Source organism: Cynoglossus semilaevis, chromosome Z (genome assembly GCF_000523025.1).
Source record: "Cynoglossus semilaevis isolate Cse_v1.0 chromosome Z, Cse_v1.0, whole genome shotgun sequence".
Taxonomy (NCBI): Eukaryota; Metazoa; Chordata; class Actinopteri; order Pleuronectiformes; family Cynoglossidae; genus Cynoglossus; species Cynoglossus semilaevis.
Window position 1 is genome coordinate 20,600,682 of NC_024328.1, and position 15,493 is coordinate 20,616,174.

The 15,493-nt window shown below is 40.2% G+C and overlaps 3 protein-coding genes and 1 long non-coding RNA gene across 12 annotated transcripts in view; 2 read left to right on the forward strand and 2 right to left on the reverse strand.

Annotated features, from left to right (window-relative positions):
* Nucleotides 1-1,257, forward strand: part of mier3b (mesoderm induction early response 1, family member 3 b) — a 12,778-nt gene extending 11,521 nt beyond the window's left edge. The window contains exon 13 of one of the 2 annotated variants that reach the window (XM_025053394.1): nt 616-1,257. In XM_025053394.1, the coding sequence (XP_024909162.1) occupies nt 616-1,064 (449 nt within the window). In that variant the 3' untranslated portion in view covers nt 1,065-1,257. The remainder of the gene's footprint in view (nt 1-615) is intronic. The other variant, XM_008336872.3, reaches the window with a different exon arrangement.
* A 1,775-nt stretch (nt 1,258-3,032) lies between these two features.
* On the reverse strand, nt 3,033-7,702 carry elac1 (elaC ribonuclease Z 1). Of its 2 annotated transcripts, XM_008336879.3 has the most exons (5): nt 7,351-7,701; nt 5,978-6,184; nt 5,479-5,537; nt 5,064-5,274; nt 3,033-4,572 (listed from the first exon to the last, which is right to left on the reverse strand). In XM_008336879.3, exons 1-5 carry the CDS (start codon nt 7,505-7,507, stop codon nt 4,100-4,102), a joined length of 1,107 nt encoding a protein of 368 aa, XP_008335101.1. In that variant the 5' UTR covers nt 7,508-7,701; the 3' UTR covers nt 3,033-4,099. The 2 variants fall into 2 exon arrangements, with proteins under 2 accessions (XP_008335101.1, XP_008335102.1); XM_008336880.3 differs by lacking the exon at nt 5,978-6,184 and having other exon boundaries at nt 7,351-7,702.
* LOC112486462 (uncharacterized) overlaps nt 7,387-15,493 on the forward strand; it is an 18,474-nt gene continuing 10,367 nt past the window's right edge. The window contains exon 1 of one of the 2 annotated variants that reach the window (XR_003048902.1): nt 7,387-7,524. This is a non-coding gene — a long non-coding RNA (uncharacterized LOC112486462). Of the gene's footprint in view, nt 7,525-13,076; nt 14,382-15,493 lie in introns of those variants that run through there. The other variant, XR_003048901.1, reaches the window with a different exon arrangement.
* The window catches only part of me2 (malic enzyme 2, NAD(+)-dependent, mitochondrial), a 29,116-nt gene continuing 25,237 nt past the window's right edge, over nt 11,615-15,493 (reverse strand). For all 6 annotated transcript variants that reach the window (XM_008336876.3, XM_017043032.2, XM_008336877.3 and 3 more), the window contains exon 15: nt 11,615-12,619. In XM_008336876.3, coding sequence (XP_008335098.1) covers nt 12,455-12,619 — 165 coding nt within the window. In that variant the 3' untranslated portion in view covers nt 11,615-12,454. The remainder of the gene's footprint in view (nt 12,620-15,493) is intronic.

The window sequence follows — 15,493 nt, forward strand, 5'->3', positions numbered from 1 at the left end:
GGAGAAAAGGCTAGAGAAGCCAGATTGAGATGGTTTGGACATGTGCAGAGGAGGGACAGTCATTGGTAGAAGAATGTTAGAGATGGAGCTACCAGGTAGGAGAAAGAGAGGAAGGCCAAAGAAGAGATATATGGATGCAGTGAGGGAGGACATGCAGATAGTTGGAGTCAGAGTAGAAGATACAGAGAACAGGGAGAGATGGAAATCAATGATCTGCTGTGGCAACCCCTGAAAAAAAGGGACAAAGCCGAAAGAAAAAGAAGACTTTAATTTGAAAGTCGTAAACTGAAGAGAGAACTTGTGGCTGGGTGTAGATCACAGCATATGTTTCATAAGCACTCGTTTAGGAGTAGAATTTTGAGCTGAAGAACACTTAATTTTTTGTATATTCTGTCAGTTTGGATTGGCCAAAACTTTGTTGTATGTGGGTCACATTTTCCATGAGTTACCGAAACACATCTACATTAACATCACTACATTGCTATTTAATGTAGCCCCAGTTTTTAACTTGTCTGGTTAAAGTGTGTTGTAAAACTAATGAACAATGGCTGCATTTCATCAGTTCAGTTCTCATTTTTTTTCTCAACTTTAACTGACTGTGTTGTGTCCCTGCAGCTTTGAGTAACACTGTAGCCACAGTGTGCAGTCCTGCAGAGGTCAGCTGCCTCGACGCATACAGTTTTCCTCCTCTGGAAAGCCTCCACCGCGGACCCCTCAACCACGAAGAATCCCTTGGCTTCCCTTCCCATGGCGGGGATCCTGCCAGCCTCAACATGCTTGACGCTGGCTTCTACCACTCTGACCTGGGCCAGCTGGGCGGAGTGTGTGTCAACAAAGACTGCGAGCGACCGTCCAAGAGACTCAAGATGGCGCTGCCCAATGCCTTTATTAATGACGTGGACTTTGAAGCACGGCGGACGACGACACACCATCGAATAACCGGTACAAAAATGGCCGTCTCCCTCACAGACTTTGGGAGCTTGTCCAGCGGAGAGCCTAAGGGCTTTCTGGGAGCACACGCACGGCACCACACACAGCACACTGCAGCACTTCAATCAGAGTGATCTTCCTCATCATTTTCCCTCGTTCTTCACTTTTGAAACCATTTCTCTCTTGTACATAAGACTGACCTCAGTGGAGAATTTGATTGTTTCTAAATTCTATTATATATATGTGTGTGTATATATGTGTGTATATATGTGTGTGTATATATACAGTATGTGTGTGTGTATATATATATATACGTATATACATATACATGTGTGTTTATATGCACGTGTGTGTGTATATATATACGTATATACATATACATGTGTGTTTATATGCACGTGTGTGTGTATATATGTGTGTATATGTATGTATGTGCATATATGTATGTGTACGTATGTAAATATGTGTATATATGTATGTGTACGTATGTAAATATGTGTATATATGTATATGGATACTTTGTTTTCATTTTGTGTGTAATATGACATCAGTGATGTCTACCCTGAAGAACTACAATCTTGATTTCTCTCAAGAGTTTATATAGCCATTTATTTTATTTTGGTAATATTGCAATCTTCAGTTGTGGATCATCCATGCACAGTGGGGCCCAGGGGCTGTAGAGGAATTGAGAGGAATCCTCCTCTTTACGCACACACACACACACACATTTCAATGCTCCAGTGTGTTGTCCTGCCATTCTTATAGCTGCCAAAATCGGCTTTGCTTTCTGCCTCAAATTTTAGTATTTGGTCTACTGTTCTCTTTTGTTGAAGTGGTACTTTTTTCCAAATTTGTTTACAGGTACTTTTCAGTGACCAATTAAAGTGTTTTTAAGATCAGGAACCTGGTTAGACATTGTCTTAAGAACAACAATGACACAGAGATGAGTTTAAAGGCCAGGATATTAAAGGTAGATCAAATAAAGCTGCCTTTTTTTACATTCTTCTGTTTAAGCTAATCTGTTTACTTTTAAACTGTTCAAAGGGGCCAAAACTTTTGAATGCTTGTTACAGTTTTTAAGCCCTTTTCAGGAAGTGTTCTGCCCATAATTAATATTTTTTATTTTTAAAAGGGTGGAAAAAAACAGCGCCATCATCTGGCTTCTCAGAATAAGCCAGATGATGAATAGAAGAATCTATATTTTTAATTATGATTATTTTTGGGGGGCAGGTCACAGTGAAGCTTTTCTCCTTTTTCATATCTCTTCAGCTCATGCTTTCACTGTAAATGTTCACAATGTTTTTCCGTCATAATTAAGTAGCATAATTTTCTGACCACTTCTGATCTTGGGAGAGTCAGCCAGCAGTATTATGTGGTAATTTAAAGCTACTCCGATTTTGTGTTGAACACCTGCCTGATTTGTACTAAGAAAAGAATCCCTGGCATACTCTGGACTGCAATTCCTAGGAGGTCGGTGGCAAGTTGAGCTGTCGTTCCTTTATTGTGAATTGTAAACATTTAGCAGTTGACTGTCTATGGATTGGATGCAGTAGTGTTTTCTTGATTTATCTAGTGTTTTCTTGATTTAACTATGCATCATGCTACAAATAATCATTATGTTTCAAGGCTTTCTCATGTTGTCATGTTTTTAAATGTAGTTAATCCCACGCCCATTATTACAAAAATACAGAGAGGAATTCTGTCACTGAAATCCTCTTGAAGTGATTTACGTCCCCTGCCCTGCATCTAAGAAGATATTCACCTTTCATGTAAATATTTAGCAAATAGCCTTTAAAAAGTCTATTATCTGACCTCTTACACTTGTGAATCTGTCTTGAAACAAAGGTTTTGGTTTGATTCCTTGTCAAAAAGGCAATAATTTGTAGATATGTGTACAGGTTTTTCATTTTTGTTTTCAGTTCTGCATTTTACTGGTTGACATGTTTGGATTTCTCTCCCCTTTCTTTGGATAAATAAAATAACTTCACATAAGGATGCTGAAACCACGCATGCCAACTGTAGCCAGATCAAGTGTAATCCGCAAACGGCTGTTCGCACCCACTCCCAGGACGTATTGATGTTCTTTAGTGTTGCTGTCTTGCGTTGAAACGAGCAGCCACATGTGAAAGACACTCAACTCTCTTTTTTAATGCAATGTGAATAATGCAGTAGGTCCCCTGAGCTCCAGCTTTAGCAGTGCAGTAATATTTATTTTACTTGTGGTTTGTACAAAAATTCAGAAGTGTCAGAATGTTGAGGCCATTAAATAGATGTAGATTTTTTTTCAATACCCTTGAACTCTAAGAAAATTTGATATTTTATTGATACATCTGGTCTGACACGTGTGCGAGCAGGCGCTAAACAAATGTATTTTGTATTGTGTTTTGAAGTTTACGAAGGAAGAAAGATATAGGAGTTTTGAAACCGAAACCTGAGTTATTTGACAAAAAACACACCTTTGTGAATAAAACACCTACAAAACCTAAAGATGTATATTCAGAAGTATAGACAATCAAAAACTTCACTATGAGAACTGTCCAAGAAACTATCTTTATTGTTTATAAGAATTGTACATAGTCATTGAGGTTTTTTTCTTTTGTTAAACATTATTTTGTATTTTCTGTTGTATTTTAATACCTTGTGTACAGATCCAGAAATAAAGCTCTGGAAAATGTTCAGAAATGATTGTATCTTCCTTGCTTTCAAAGGACGTGCAGAAAGTTCTTAAAACATTCTGCATTTGAAGTTGTAATATTAACCTTATTAACCAATTATTTACAGTGAGTGTTTTCTTATCATTTTGGAACACACTATTTAGGGTTCTCTCTAGCACTTTCAGCTTTATTTACAAAGAAAAAAAACAACAGGCTGAGATGGTTCAGAAAAGCTGCGGGGATTTATGTAATAAAGAATTTGGAGATGGTTAAGTAACTTGAATTTGGACTTAGTAGGAATTGTTGACACTCAAAGACCAAGGCAAAAAAGTAAACCTTGTTCACAGATGATTGAGTCAAACATTAGTAGAACTTGTTTACTGATCAATCAAGTGTACAAAAATATGTACAAAAAAAATGTTTTGCCATTAACATCAATTTACTGTCCATGGTCTAAGTCCCTACGTTCGCTTGTGCATTTAGCAGACAACCTCCATTCCTTTAAGTCTCAGTTTTTATCTTCTTAAAGGGACAGGCACACTGAGAAAGTCTTCAGCCAGGAGCACTTCTACATCGCAGTCCTGCAGACCTTCTTCAGCCTGTCTCTTCAGCTCTGTTACATCGTCCTTGTCTCCTTCCTTCTGCTGGGAGCTTGGTTTGTACCGCTGACTGAAGTGGTATAGCACCAACCGCTTTGCACTGCACACCCGTGCCACTGCTGCTGCCATCTGTGGCGTGCTGTGTCCGTGGTCCACTGCTTTGTCTTTGTGCTGGTTTGCCAGTGTTGCTTCATGAACCAGAACATCAGCTCCATGGCACACATCAAAAATCTTTGTTCCCAGAATTGAGCTGCAGTCTCCTAAAATACAGACTTTCCTTCCTGGAATAGTGTCCTCCAGCACATCACTGGGCTGTACCACTAGACCACTGTCCAAGGTCACAGACTCTCCAGCTTTCAAACACCCATACAGTGGACCAGGTTTAAGACCTACAGGACAAGGAAGGTATGCCAAAATATCGATACTGTGACCCATCACAATATTTCTAGTACATTTTTATATCATAACAAATATCAATATATTGCTACAGTTTTTCAGGTGTCCTATCCGGTCCAATTGTTTTGTTATCAACGATTTTACATCACAGCCCAGAGAATATGTTGATCAACTGCCTTATCAACATTAAAAGCGTATAATTTGTGACTCAAATTATTCATTTGAATCTACTATATTGACACAAACATATGAACCTAGATAGAAACACAGTGGCAATAACTGAGTAATTGGAGCGAAAATTTACATTTCTTTATATTTTGGTGTTAGTAACTAACAGCTTTGCTAACCTCACTTTGACTGTCCCATAGAAACAATACTGTGATCCAGGACATTTATTTTAGGATTGGAAAATATCTGTTTTCTTCCAAAAAAATACATTAAATAATAGCAACGATAATTATTAAAAGACACAAATTGACTTTACCTAGTTCTTTAAGTCGTTCAGTTCTCAGTCTCCCAGGTCGATCATGTTCCTGGATGCAAAACCCAAAGGAGGGGATGCGGTGAAACAGCCTGAAAGCTTTAACTACAAACACTTTGTCTTTAAAGAGAAGGTAGGAGTCAGTGGAGACATCGAGAGTAATTGTCCTGCCTGATCGCTCCTGGGGGTGCAGCGGACCACTGTCTGTTGTCATCTGCATGGAGACAGACATCGTTACCAAAGACAACACGAAATAGCACATGCATAATGTGCAAAAAAAACTTATAATCATTGGAGCAAATGGAATTTCTTCCATCATAAACAAGCAAAGTCTGGGCTTCATTCAGTTACACTGTGTTTGTGGCTAAGTAATAGCAGTATTAATGACTAGACAGTAGGGGGAGTTATGTGCACAGACCTCCAGGCTGAGCTGTCCTTCTGCGGGACTCTGGTCTGATGTGGGCTCCAGCTCGTGCACTGCAGTCACAAACACACATTACGGTCAGTGACATAGCAGAAAATGTTTTTTAATGTATCCATCCATCCATCCATCCAGCCATTTTCATCCGCTTATCCGTTACCGGGTCACGGGGGCAGCAGTCGCCACCCAAATCACACTGCACCGTACCAAACCTTCCTGCGGGTGGTGAGTCCACTGGAAGGTACCAACCGCCCTAACCAGAATTCGATCTTACCCAGGAGGTGAACCCTGGGGTTCCACACCAATGACAGAGACATTGCCACGATCTTGAATTTATGTTTTTTGATTTTTTCCCCCCACAAAAGTCATAGTATGTTCGGTTAATGATTGACATGTCAACATATATTTTTTTATTTATCATGGAGAACTTTTGTTTCTTGTGGTGGTTCAACATTTTTTACATTTTATTTGCACGTGTTCAGAACTGTGGTTTCACCTGCATAAGGAAAAAGCAGTTGTGAACCAGTAAGACCAAGCGTCACCCTTAGAAAGTGTCGAAGACCACGGGGCCCGTAGATGTCTACACAGTTGAGTGCCTGCTGAGGGTCAGGGTTGGTATTGAGACTCACGGTGCAAAGGAGACCAGGGAGTCCAAACAGGTGGTCACCGTGTAAGTGGGAGATGAAAATCTTTGAAATACAACCTGGACAAAAAAAGTCCACATTAGCATTCTCATGTGCTTGCATATCGACTATGGCTCATCAAATGATTGGTTGACTTAGGTAGAAAGGTCAGTTTTATTATTTATGTGTTGAAATTATCTGAATGTCAAAGCAATAGTGATGGGAAGACCGACTCTTTTTATTGATAAGTAAAAGTAATGTAAAATGAACGAGTCGTGAACGAATCTTGAACTAATCATTTCATTCGTTTTATAGAAGGTGGCGCTTTAGCCCTATCGTGAGCGTTGTAAAGAATGCTGCGGTTCTGCGACATTAAATACTGAAGGCAACATGGTTTGCTTCCGCTGACAAAGTCTACAAAGTACACAAAATGCCATAAGCAATTAAAACCATGCGAAAAGCTAAGAAATAAAAACACACCACAATGTGAAAACGAATGAGAGCAAAAGAGACCCGAGCTCTGAAATGAAACTCACTGAAATTCACAGAGAGTGATTCGTTCATAGTGATTAGTTCACAGCGAAAGATTAGTTTATGGCTAAAGATTAGTTCACAGCGAAATATTAGTTCACAGCGAAAGATTAGTTCACAGAGAATGATTCGTTCACAGCAAAAGAATCGTTCACACCGAAAGATTAGTTCACAGAAATTGATTCGTTCACAGCGAAGGATTAGTTTACGGCGAAAAATTAGTTCACCGCGAAAGATTAGTTTACAGAGAACGATTCGTTCACAGCGAAAGATTAGTTCACGGCGAAAGATTAGTTCACAGCGGAAGATTAGTTCAAAGAGAGTGATTCGTTTGCAATGAAAGATTAGTTTACAGTGAAAGATTAGTTCGCAAAGTGATTTGTTCGCAGTGAGTGATTAGTTCGCAGAGTGTGATTTGTGAGTTCAATATGAACAAACATTTCATATGACTCGGGAGTCACGATTCACGAATCTTTCATATGACTCAGGAGTCACGAGTCATCTTGAACGAATCACTCGCGAACGACACATCACTACAAAGCAATAATCACGCGACTGAATCAGTCTGTTAAGAATAATTTCTAAACCTCCCTAGAACAAATTGACTACAGATGCAACAAAAGACAACACGCCCACTCTGTTAGGAATACGTCGTCTGCGATTCGGATTTGACGAAGTGAAATGACGGGCTGTTCCTGGCAGCACCAACACTGACCGACTCTGAGCTGACTTTTCATCAGCTGGGTCTGGGTTCCTTCTCCGCAGTCAAACAACCAGCAGTCACCTTCTGCCCGCAGCACCAGAGCCGAGGCACCGCGGTGAGGAGACGGGTAGGCCGCGCCCGTCCCGAGGAAAGTTAAATCCATGGTCATCCTCAACAAAATCACAGGTAAGAGGTAAAACGTATAAAACCTTTAGACTAAAGTTCGAATCACACCAGCTTTCACAGTGGAGCCATACTGCCAGTAAACGCAGACGCACATTGATGACGTAAGATGCTCCGAGTTCGTCCTTTAGTTTGTTTTTTCAGTAATTTACGTAAATTTTACGGGGAATTGCTAATATACACAGAAAATATGAATATATACATTTAATTAAAAATGGCAAATATGAGTTCATTTTGCCTAAAGAGACCAAATATTTCCAAAAAGGTCAATTTTTTTTAAAGTAAGTTATTAAGCTTCAGGGTCGGCAACTCATTGCTCCAGATAAGAGCCGAATGTGACTCTTTCATTCATGTTTTTTAATTTAATTTAATTCTTCTGTTGTGACTCGCTGTGTGGAAAATAAACATTGAGTATTTAATTAATATTATTCTTCATTTTAGTTATTTTTTTCAGTTACAATTATAAATTTGAAGATTATGGTAATCTTGTAACGTTTGAATATTTATATATATTTTTTGTCGCTCAAAATAGGCATTATTTCCGCTGATATGCGATACCTGGCACATACATGGCACCAACCTTCTTCTTTTCCTTTCGGCTTTTTTCGAATCATTGATTTCCATCTCTCCCTGTTCTCTGCATCTTCTACTCTGACTCCAACTATCTGCATGTCCTCCATCACTGCATCCATATATCTCCTCTTTGTCTCCTACCTGGCTCTCCAGCTCTAACATTCTTCATTCTTCTTCCAATGTATACTCTGTCCCTCCTCCGCACATGTCAAAACCATCTCAGTCTTGCTTCTCTAGCTTTTTCTCCAAACTCTCCTAATGACCTCATTCCTGATCCTGTCCATCCTTGTCACTCCTGAAAATAATCTTAGCATCGTTGACACTGCCACCTCCAGCTCCGTCTCCTATCTTTTGCCTATTGCTAGTGTCTCTAAACTAAACCATACATCATGTTCTCACCACCGTCCTGTAAACCTTTCCCTTAACCTTAGCTCACACTCTTCTACCACAGATCACTCCTGACACTTTTCTCAGCCGGTAGATGGTCGATTTGTTTTAATAGCAAAACGTCAAACAAAACCCGTACAAAATCTCGTACAATAATAATAATAATAATATAATAATACATTTTATTTAAAAGCACCTTTCAAGTCACCCAAGGACACTGTACATAAAACAAAACAAAAAACAGAACAAAAAAAACACATACGCCCGGAGAGCAGCGGCAACATACATGCCAGCGTCCACTCTCAGTGGCCAAGATGAAAAACAACTGAAAAACGATAGGGAAGGAGAAGGAGGGAAAAAAGACAACTCCAAACTAGGCTCCGTAGGGGGGGAGTATTAACTACAACAGTAGTTAATACGCAAATCCTGTCAAGAATAACTTCTAACTTCTCGAGAATAACTTCTAAAGTATCATTAGTTGTTTACGCTTATATACCTGTGTGGGGGGAGTGGTTTCCGATTTCCCGGGTGTGTGTTTAAATCTTGTAGGCCAATGGAAGAGAGAGGCTAGGCCTCTTGTGGCCAATCATATTATTGTACTTGTATCATGTGATGCCTGCAGTCGCAACTATGTGGCACTGCTGTTCCATGATTCAGCAGTGTTGGAAGAACCTTTTGTTGCTGAGTGGGGGGTTACCACAAGGGTAGTGGACCGAGCCATGAAGTCCAACCACAGGTGGTCATGTAGATCAAAAGGAATGGATGGCTTCGGGGTTCCCTGTGAGAAGGTAGATTGGGAGATCTCCCATTGTTCCCAGGAAGTAGAAAGTTGGTGTGAAGATCTCACATTGTTCTCAGGGAGTAAAAGTGTTTTAGAAAGTTGGTGTGAAGAGAATTTGGAGAAATTCTCTTTGAATGTGTGGGACTATGTGACTGTGTGTGCTCGGGAGAGCCTTTTGGTGTCTTAGCAGCTTCCTGCTGCAGACCCAACCAAATGTGAAAACCACTGAAATCTAACACTATCCTTAATCAACCTCACCTGCTGCACATCCTTCCCTTCTTGATTTCTCTGTCTCACCAATCTATACAATTCCTTTTCTCCTTCCTTTGTGTCCAAACTCTCGTGCAACTCCTCATATGCCTTTTGTTTGGCCTTGGCCACTTCCCTCTTCACCTCCCTTGTCCTCTCTTTGTACTCGAGTCTGTTCTCTTCTGTTTTGTCACTGTCCCATCTCTTCTTCGCTAATCTCTTTCTCTGCACACTCTCCTGGACCTCATCATTCCACCACAAGGTCTCATTGTCTTCCTTTCTCTGTCCAGCGGACATACCTAGCACCTTCCTACCTGTCTCCTTAATCCCTGCATCTGTAGTCTCGCAATCATCTAGGAATTTCTCAACATGGCCCAGAACTGGCCGTACTTCGTTCCTGAGGTCTTCACATTTCTTTTTGCTTAATTTCCACCACTTAATCTTCTGCTCTATCTTCACTCTTCCTTTTTTTCAACTCCATCGTCATTTTGCACACTACCATCCGATGTTGTTTGGCTACACTCTCACCTGCCACCACCTTACAGTCTCTAATCTCCCTCAGATTACATCTTCTACATAGAATATAATCTATCTGTGTGGACCTGCCTCCACTCTGTGTTTCTTTTTCTTTTGGAAATAGGTGTTTACCACAGCCATTTCCATTCTCTTGCCAAAATCTACCACTGCCTGTCCTTCCAAATTTATATCCCTAACGCCAAACCCATCAATCTCTCATCTCCTCTGTTCCCTTCCCCTACATGACTATTAAAGCCTGCTCCAATCACCACTCTCTCTCCCCTGGGGATGCTCTCTATCACCCTATCCAGCTCTTTCCAGAACTTTTTCATTCAAGACTTTTTTTTCTTCCAACTCACAGTCTACCTGTGGGGCATAACCACTGACAACATTCATCATCAGTCCTTCTATTTCTACCTTCAGACACATCAACCTGTCTGACTCTTGTTTCACCTCCACCAAATTTATTGCATATTCTTCTCTTCCCATTTGAACCATGATAAAACAGTTGTAGCCTCCTCCAACGTTTCTAGCCTTGCTGCCCTTCCATCTGGTCTCCTGCACAGTCAAAATGTCTACTCTTCTTCTCTCCATCATATCAGTTCTCTACTTTTACCTGTAATTGTACCTACATTCAGAGTTCCAAACTTCAGACCAACACTTCTATTCTTCCTCTTTTCTCTTTTTTCTCCAAATCAATCGCCATCCTCTTCTTCTTTGTCTTCGACCAACAATAAAATGGAAATCGTTTCAGTGATACGCATTTGGCAAAAGGTTTTACACCGGATGCCCTAAATGACCATTTATCCGGGCTTGAGACTGGCACTAGTATCACTATAGTAGCACAGGCTTGTGTACCCTAGTGTACCCTGGTGGCTATTTTAATAAAAAAACAAGTTAGACTATCTAAAAAATTGCTAAAAAATAAAAATTCCAAGAAATGCCCCAAAATATGCTGCCAAGTAAATAATTTGTGCTAAAAACTCTTTATACCTGAAAATGTCAAAATATCTCCAAAATCAACCAGGACTATAGTCTTATAAAAAAAAGCTAATAAATAAAAAGTCCGAGAAATGCCTCAAAATATGACCTATGTGATTTTCAAATAATCGGGACCAACTGATGTTCCACTCTTCATCCTCTTCAGGGCTTTTCATACTTCATCCTTTCTAACCTGATCTCCCTTTTTCCTAATAGTCTCTGGCTCCTCATTTCTACTTTCCCTTTCATTTTCCTCATTCAACAGCTCCTCAAAGTATTCCTTCCATCTTCTCAGCACACTTTCCTCACCTGTGATTACATTTCCATCTCTGTCCTTAATCAACCTCACCTGCTGCAAATCCTTCCCAGTTTGATTTGTCTCGCCAAAGTATGCTGCCAATTGAATAATTTGTGCTAAAACCACCCAAAACAAGCATTAAATACATACCTATGAACTGTTTCTAAAAAATGAAAACCTTCCCATTTGCCTAAATGCATATTTGTCATTTTGCATTTAAAGCAAATTAGTGCATTTTATTCATTTATGAGAAATCTTTAATGTTAGTGACTTAAAAAAAATTAATAACGTATAGACAAGCGACATCAATAGATATACTTTTTTTTATTATGAAAGCAAGAGAATTCAAAACCAGAAATTGTATGAAGAGTAATATATAAACATAAAAGATAATCTTCTGAATCATCTCAAGCAGTAAAACTTCTGTATTTATACAGTATTTATGTTGAATGCATTGGCAAAAACTTCTTTGACATCGATAGACTTCTTTATTAGACTAAACTCGAGTCTATTATTAAGTGTGGCTGTTTCATTACTATAAATAAATTAGGTGAATTTCCTGGACTGGCATTATTCTATGTAAAATAATTATCCATTCACTATTTTTCTTAAGACATTATTAATCTTTATGAGTAGATTTTAAGATTAGGAAAAAATAAACTTTTTTGAGGTATTGAACTTTATTAACAATTGAAAAGAAAAACCTTAATAATTAAATCATGTGTCATTAAATGTTTAGTAGGCAACAAAAATAAAAATGACTCTTCTGAGTTAGACTGCTTTAGGAGTGTACAGACATGAAAAGGACAGAATGACATTTTTACCTTACCTGTAAAAGAAAAGACAAGAAAAGGATTTCCCTTGACTAAAAAAAACAAACAAAAAGAACAAACTTCTCATTATTTAACATGTTAAAACATCTCAGGCTTTATGGTTAAAAAAATAATTGTGTTATTTTAGTAACACCTGCCTTTGATTGTTCAAATAATTTCTCCAAATAAATTGTTAGTGCAGAGGCGGCAACTCAGAAGTACAAAAAGTCAATACACAAGGCATTCACACTAACTAAATGATAATGTATTCAAAGATCTGTAATTAGAGACATGTTGAAAGACAAACAGAGAGACACTAGTTTGTTCTGGGTGGTTCTACTGGTCGTTGTGGGGGCTGAAACTGACAGCTGGCCAGTCATAGGTGTCGGGCATGAAGGAGTCATAGTTGGTGTTCCACACAGTGGCTTGGACAAGGGCATTCTTGTCCAAAGGCTCAGGATAGCGGAACGCCATGCCCTTGGCATAGACAAACTCCACCACCTGAAGTTAAAAAGACAAAGTTATTGTTTAGGACTAAGACAGATGTGTGACTCTTTGTAACTGTAGTTAAAGATGCACTTATACAGTTATTATATTAATATAATAATTAAAATAAAGGCATATGACAGCTAAAGGATGTTAACTGTCATCTGTGTCAGCATCTTCGTTTGGGCTTAGTAACAGAAGCCTGAGAAGATGATCAGAGTGTTTAGGAGGCATCATAGGGCATTAAATTAGGGTAAACTTTCACCAAGAGCACAATCTTTACAGCAACATACTGCAGTGGCGGACAGTGGGGCAGTGGTGGCTTAGTGGTTAAAGAGTTAGGTTCTAACCCACTAGCTGCCAAGTTACCACTGAGATGCTTTGAGCATGGCACCGTCCGCACACACTGCTCCCTGGGCGCTTAAAGCAGCCCACTGTTCACTTTGGTAATGAGTTAAAAGCAGAGGTCACATTTCGTTGTGTGCAGTGGTGTGCTGTGTCACAAGGACAAGTAGTCATTCACATTCATTCATTCACAAGGGGAGATGCTGAGAGATGCTAAGATGCATGATCCGATCAGTGAGGAACAGAAGAACATGCTCAGTGCTCTAGCTCAGAGGTGTTATACTCATTTTGACCAGGGGCCTTGAGGGGCCATTTTAAATGGAAGACTGTATAGATCAGGGGTCCCCAACACCCGGTCTGTGGACTAGTACCAGGCCACAGTGAGACACACTGAAAAAATGCACAACTTTTAATAGTTTACTTCATTCAAATACAATCCTGTCATATCCATTTACTTTCATTATTTAAAGATATCCTGGCAATATTTTTAAAAAGTGTCATTCAGACTCTGATACAAACAGAATAGTCTAGTTGATGTTTTCTTTTGAAAATTTAATGATCCTTCAATGCTCAGCATCTTGCTACCGGTCTGCAGTAGCGGATGGTACTGGCTGACCAGTCCTTGGAACTAAAAAGGTCAGGCACCGCTGGTATAGCTGAAACTATTCCATAACAGACTAATACATGTTTCTGCAATTACTTATTATTTGATTGATTATAAAAACTTTTAATTTCTTAGATTAAGAAACTCTGCTGCATGGACTTTACTAAATTCTTTTTAAGCTCCTGCTGGCCACAGAAAATGGCTTGGAGGGCCAAGAGTTTGACACCTTTGCTCTAGGTAAACAAAGCTACCAGCAATGTCTTTTAGTTTATATTTTACTGTATTTTTACTGTTTATTTTTTTTAGGTTAAAGCCACACACCTGTCTATATAAGACCTTACAGCTCACAGTGTATGGTGTGCTGGAGAAATATGGTAAAACAATATGTAAGGGCCAATTCAGAATAACAGGCAAAAACAGGCCAGGCTGACGTGGGAATAACAGGAAGACCCAGGAATAACAGGAAGACTGGAGATAGGCACAGGCAAGAACAGGTCAAGATGACCTGGGTAAATGAACATGTTTATCCGATTACTAGCCAAATGTTATGTAACACCACGTTTGTCTATGTCTATAAGAAGAATCAGCATGTATCAGAAGGTGGGATTTGTTGGTGAATGTTCAGATGAGATTCGTTGTTGGACCTGCCATGGTCAGAAACCTTTGATACAATAAATCCCCAGAGATGGAGAAGTGTGTCCTGATCTGCCTCATTTGTAGACATCTCTTTCTACAATATAATTGGTGACGCCGACGTGATTGCTTGGGCCTGCAGGACCAGGGCGGCTATGTTCCCTCACTGGACCAGCTGTGCAAAGTGCGCAACAGGTAGGAACTTTTCCTCCTATTAATGCACATGCTTGTCCATTGCTGGCATCCTGCCTCATCTGGTAAGCACAGGTCCTTGCCAAAAATTGAACAAAAGGCAGTAGGGACGTTGCTCTCACTGGCTCGTTAGACTCTGCATGCAGGAACAGCTGCTAAATTAATATAAACTTTGCGTTGTGTACCTGTATAGAATTTGAAATATTGGATTAGGCAACAGCTGTGAAAACTGGCCAGAATGCTAAACTCTCAGTAGGCTCTGACTGTAGATTGCAGTAGTAGACTGTATATGGTGTCTCACTGGACAGAGTGATGTGTGAAAATGAGATATAACACAATGGTGTGTGTGTGTGTGTGAGAGAGAGAGCCGGCTTGCCGAAACCCCTGGCAGTGTAAAAGAGATAAGCGATAAAAAAGAGACGTGTGGTGAATTAAAAGCTAAACTGGAATTGGGTCTTCCAACGAAGTTGGAATCGACGTATGGAGTGACACATGCTTTAGTATGCAAAAGCTATGTAGGACACGCGTACATGTTGACAGTACAAACTTAGGCTGATCACCTTTGGGATTACAGGGTCAACCCCGGATTTTATGATAATACGTGAATAGGGAATTCACTAGAAAGACCTTCTGAAGAAGCCAAGGAAAAAGTGAGAGAAAACACACATACGAGTAAAACAAAAACTAAGTGCTGGCAACTCAGAGGTCTAAGTAAGGCTCACATAAAGGTTATTCCAGTCGGCAAAGGAGAAGTATAGGGGTTATTTAGCTTATGCGCACATGTATAACAATATCCATCCATCCATCCATCCATCTTCAACCGCTTATCCGGGGCCGGGTCGCGGGGGCAACAGTCTGAGCAGGGACACCCAGACTTCCCTCTCCCCCGACACTTCCTCTAGCTCTTCTGGGGGGACCCCAAGGCGTTCCCAGGCCAGCCGAGCGACGTAGTCGCTCCAGCGTGTCCTAGGTCTTCCCCTGGGTCTCTTCCCAGAGGGACGGCACCCGAGCACCTCCCGAGGGAGGCGTCCGGGGGGCATGCGATGTAAATGCCCAAGCCACCTCAGCTGACTCCTCTCGATGTGGAGGAGCAGCGGCTCTACTTCGAGCTCCTC

Excerpts from the sequence above, each read along its gene's own strand:
- elac1 (XM_008336879.3), bottom strand. The coding sequence starts at position 7,507 with ATGACCATGGATTTAACTTTCCTCGGGACGGGCGCGGCCTACCCGTCT. Across the intron at positions 6,185-7,350 it reads GAAAAGTCAGCTCAGAGTCG|GTTGTATTTCAAAGATTTTC; the intron begins GTCAGTGTTGGT and ends TTTTTTGTCCAG. Across the intron at positions 5,538-5,977 it reads ACTGCTTTTTCCTTATGCAG|TGCACGAGCTGGAGCCCACA; the intron begins GTGAAACCACAG and ends TTGTGACTGCAG.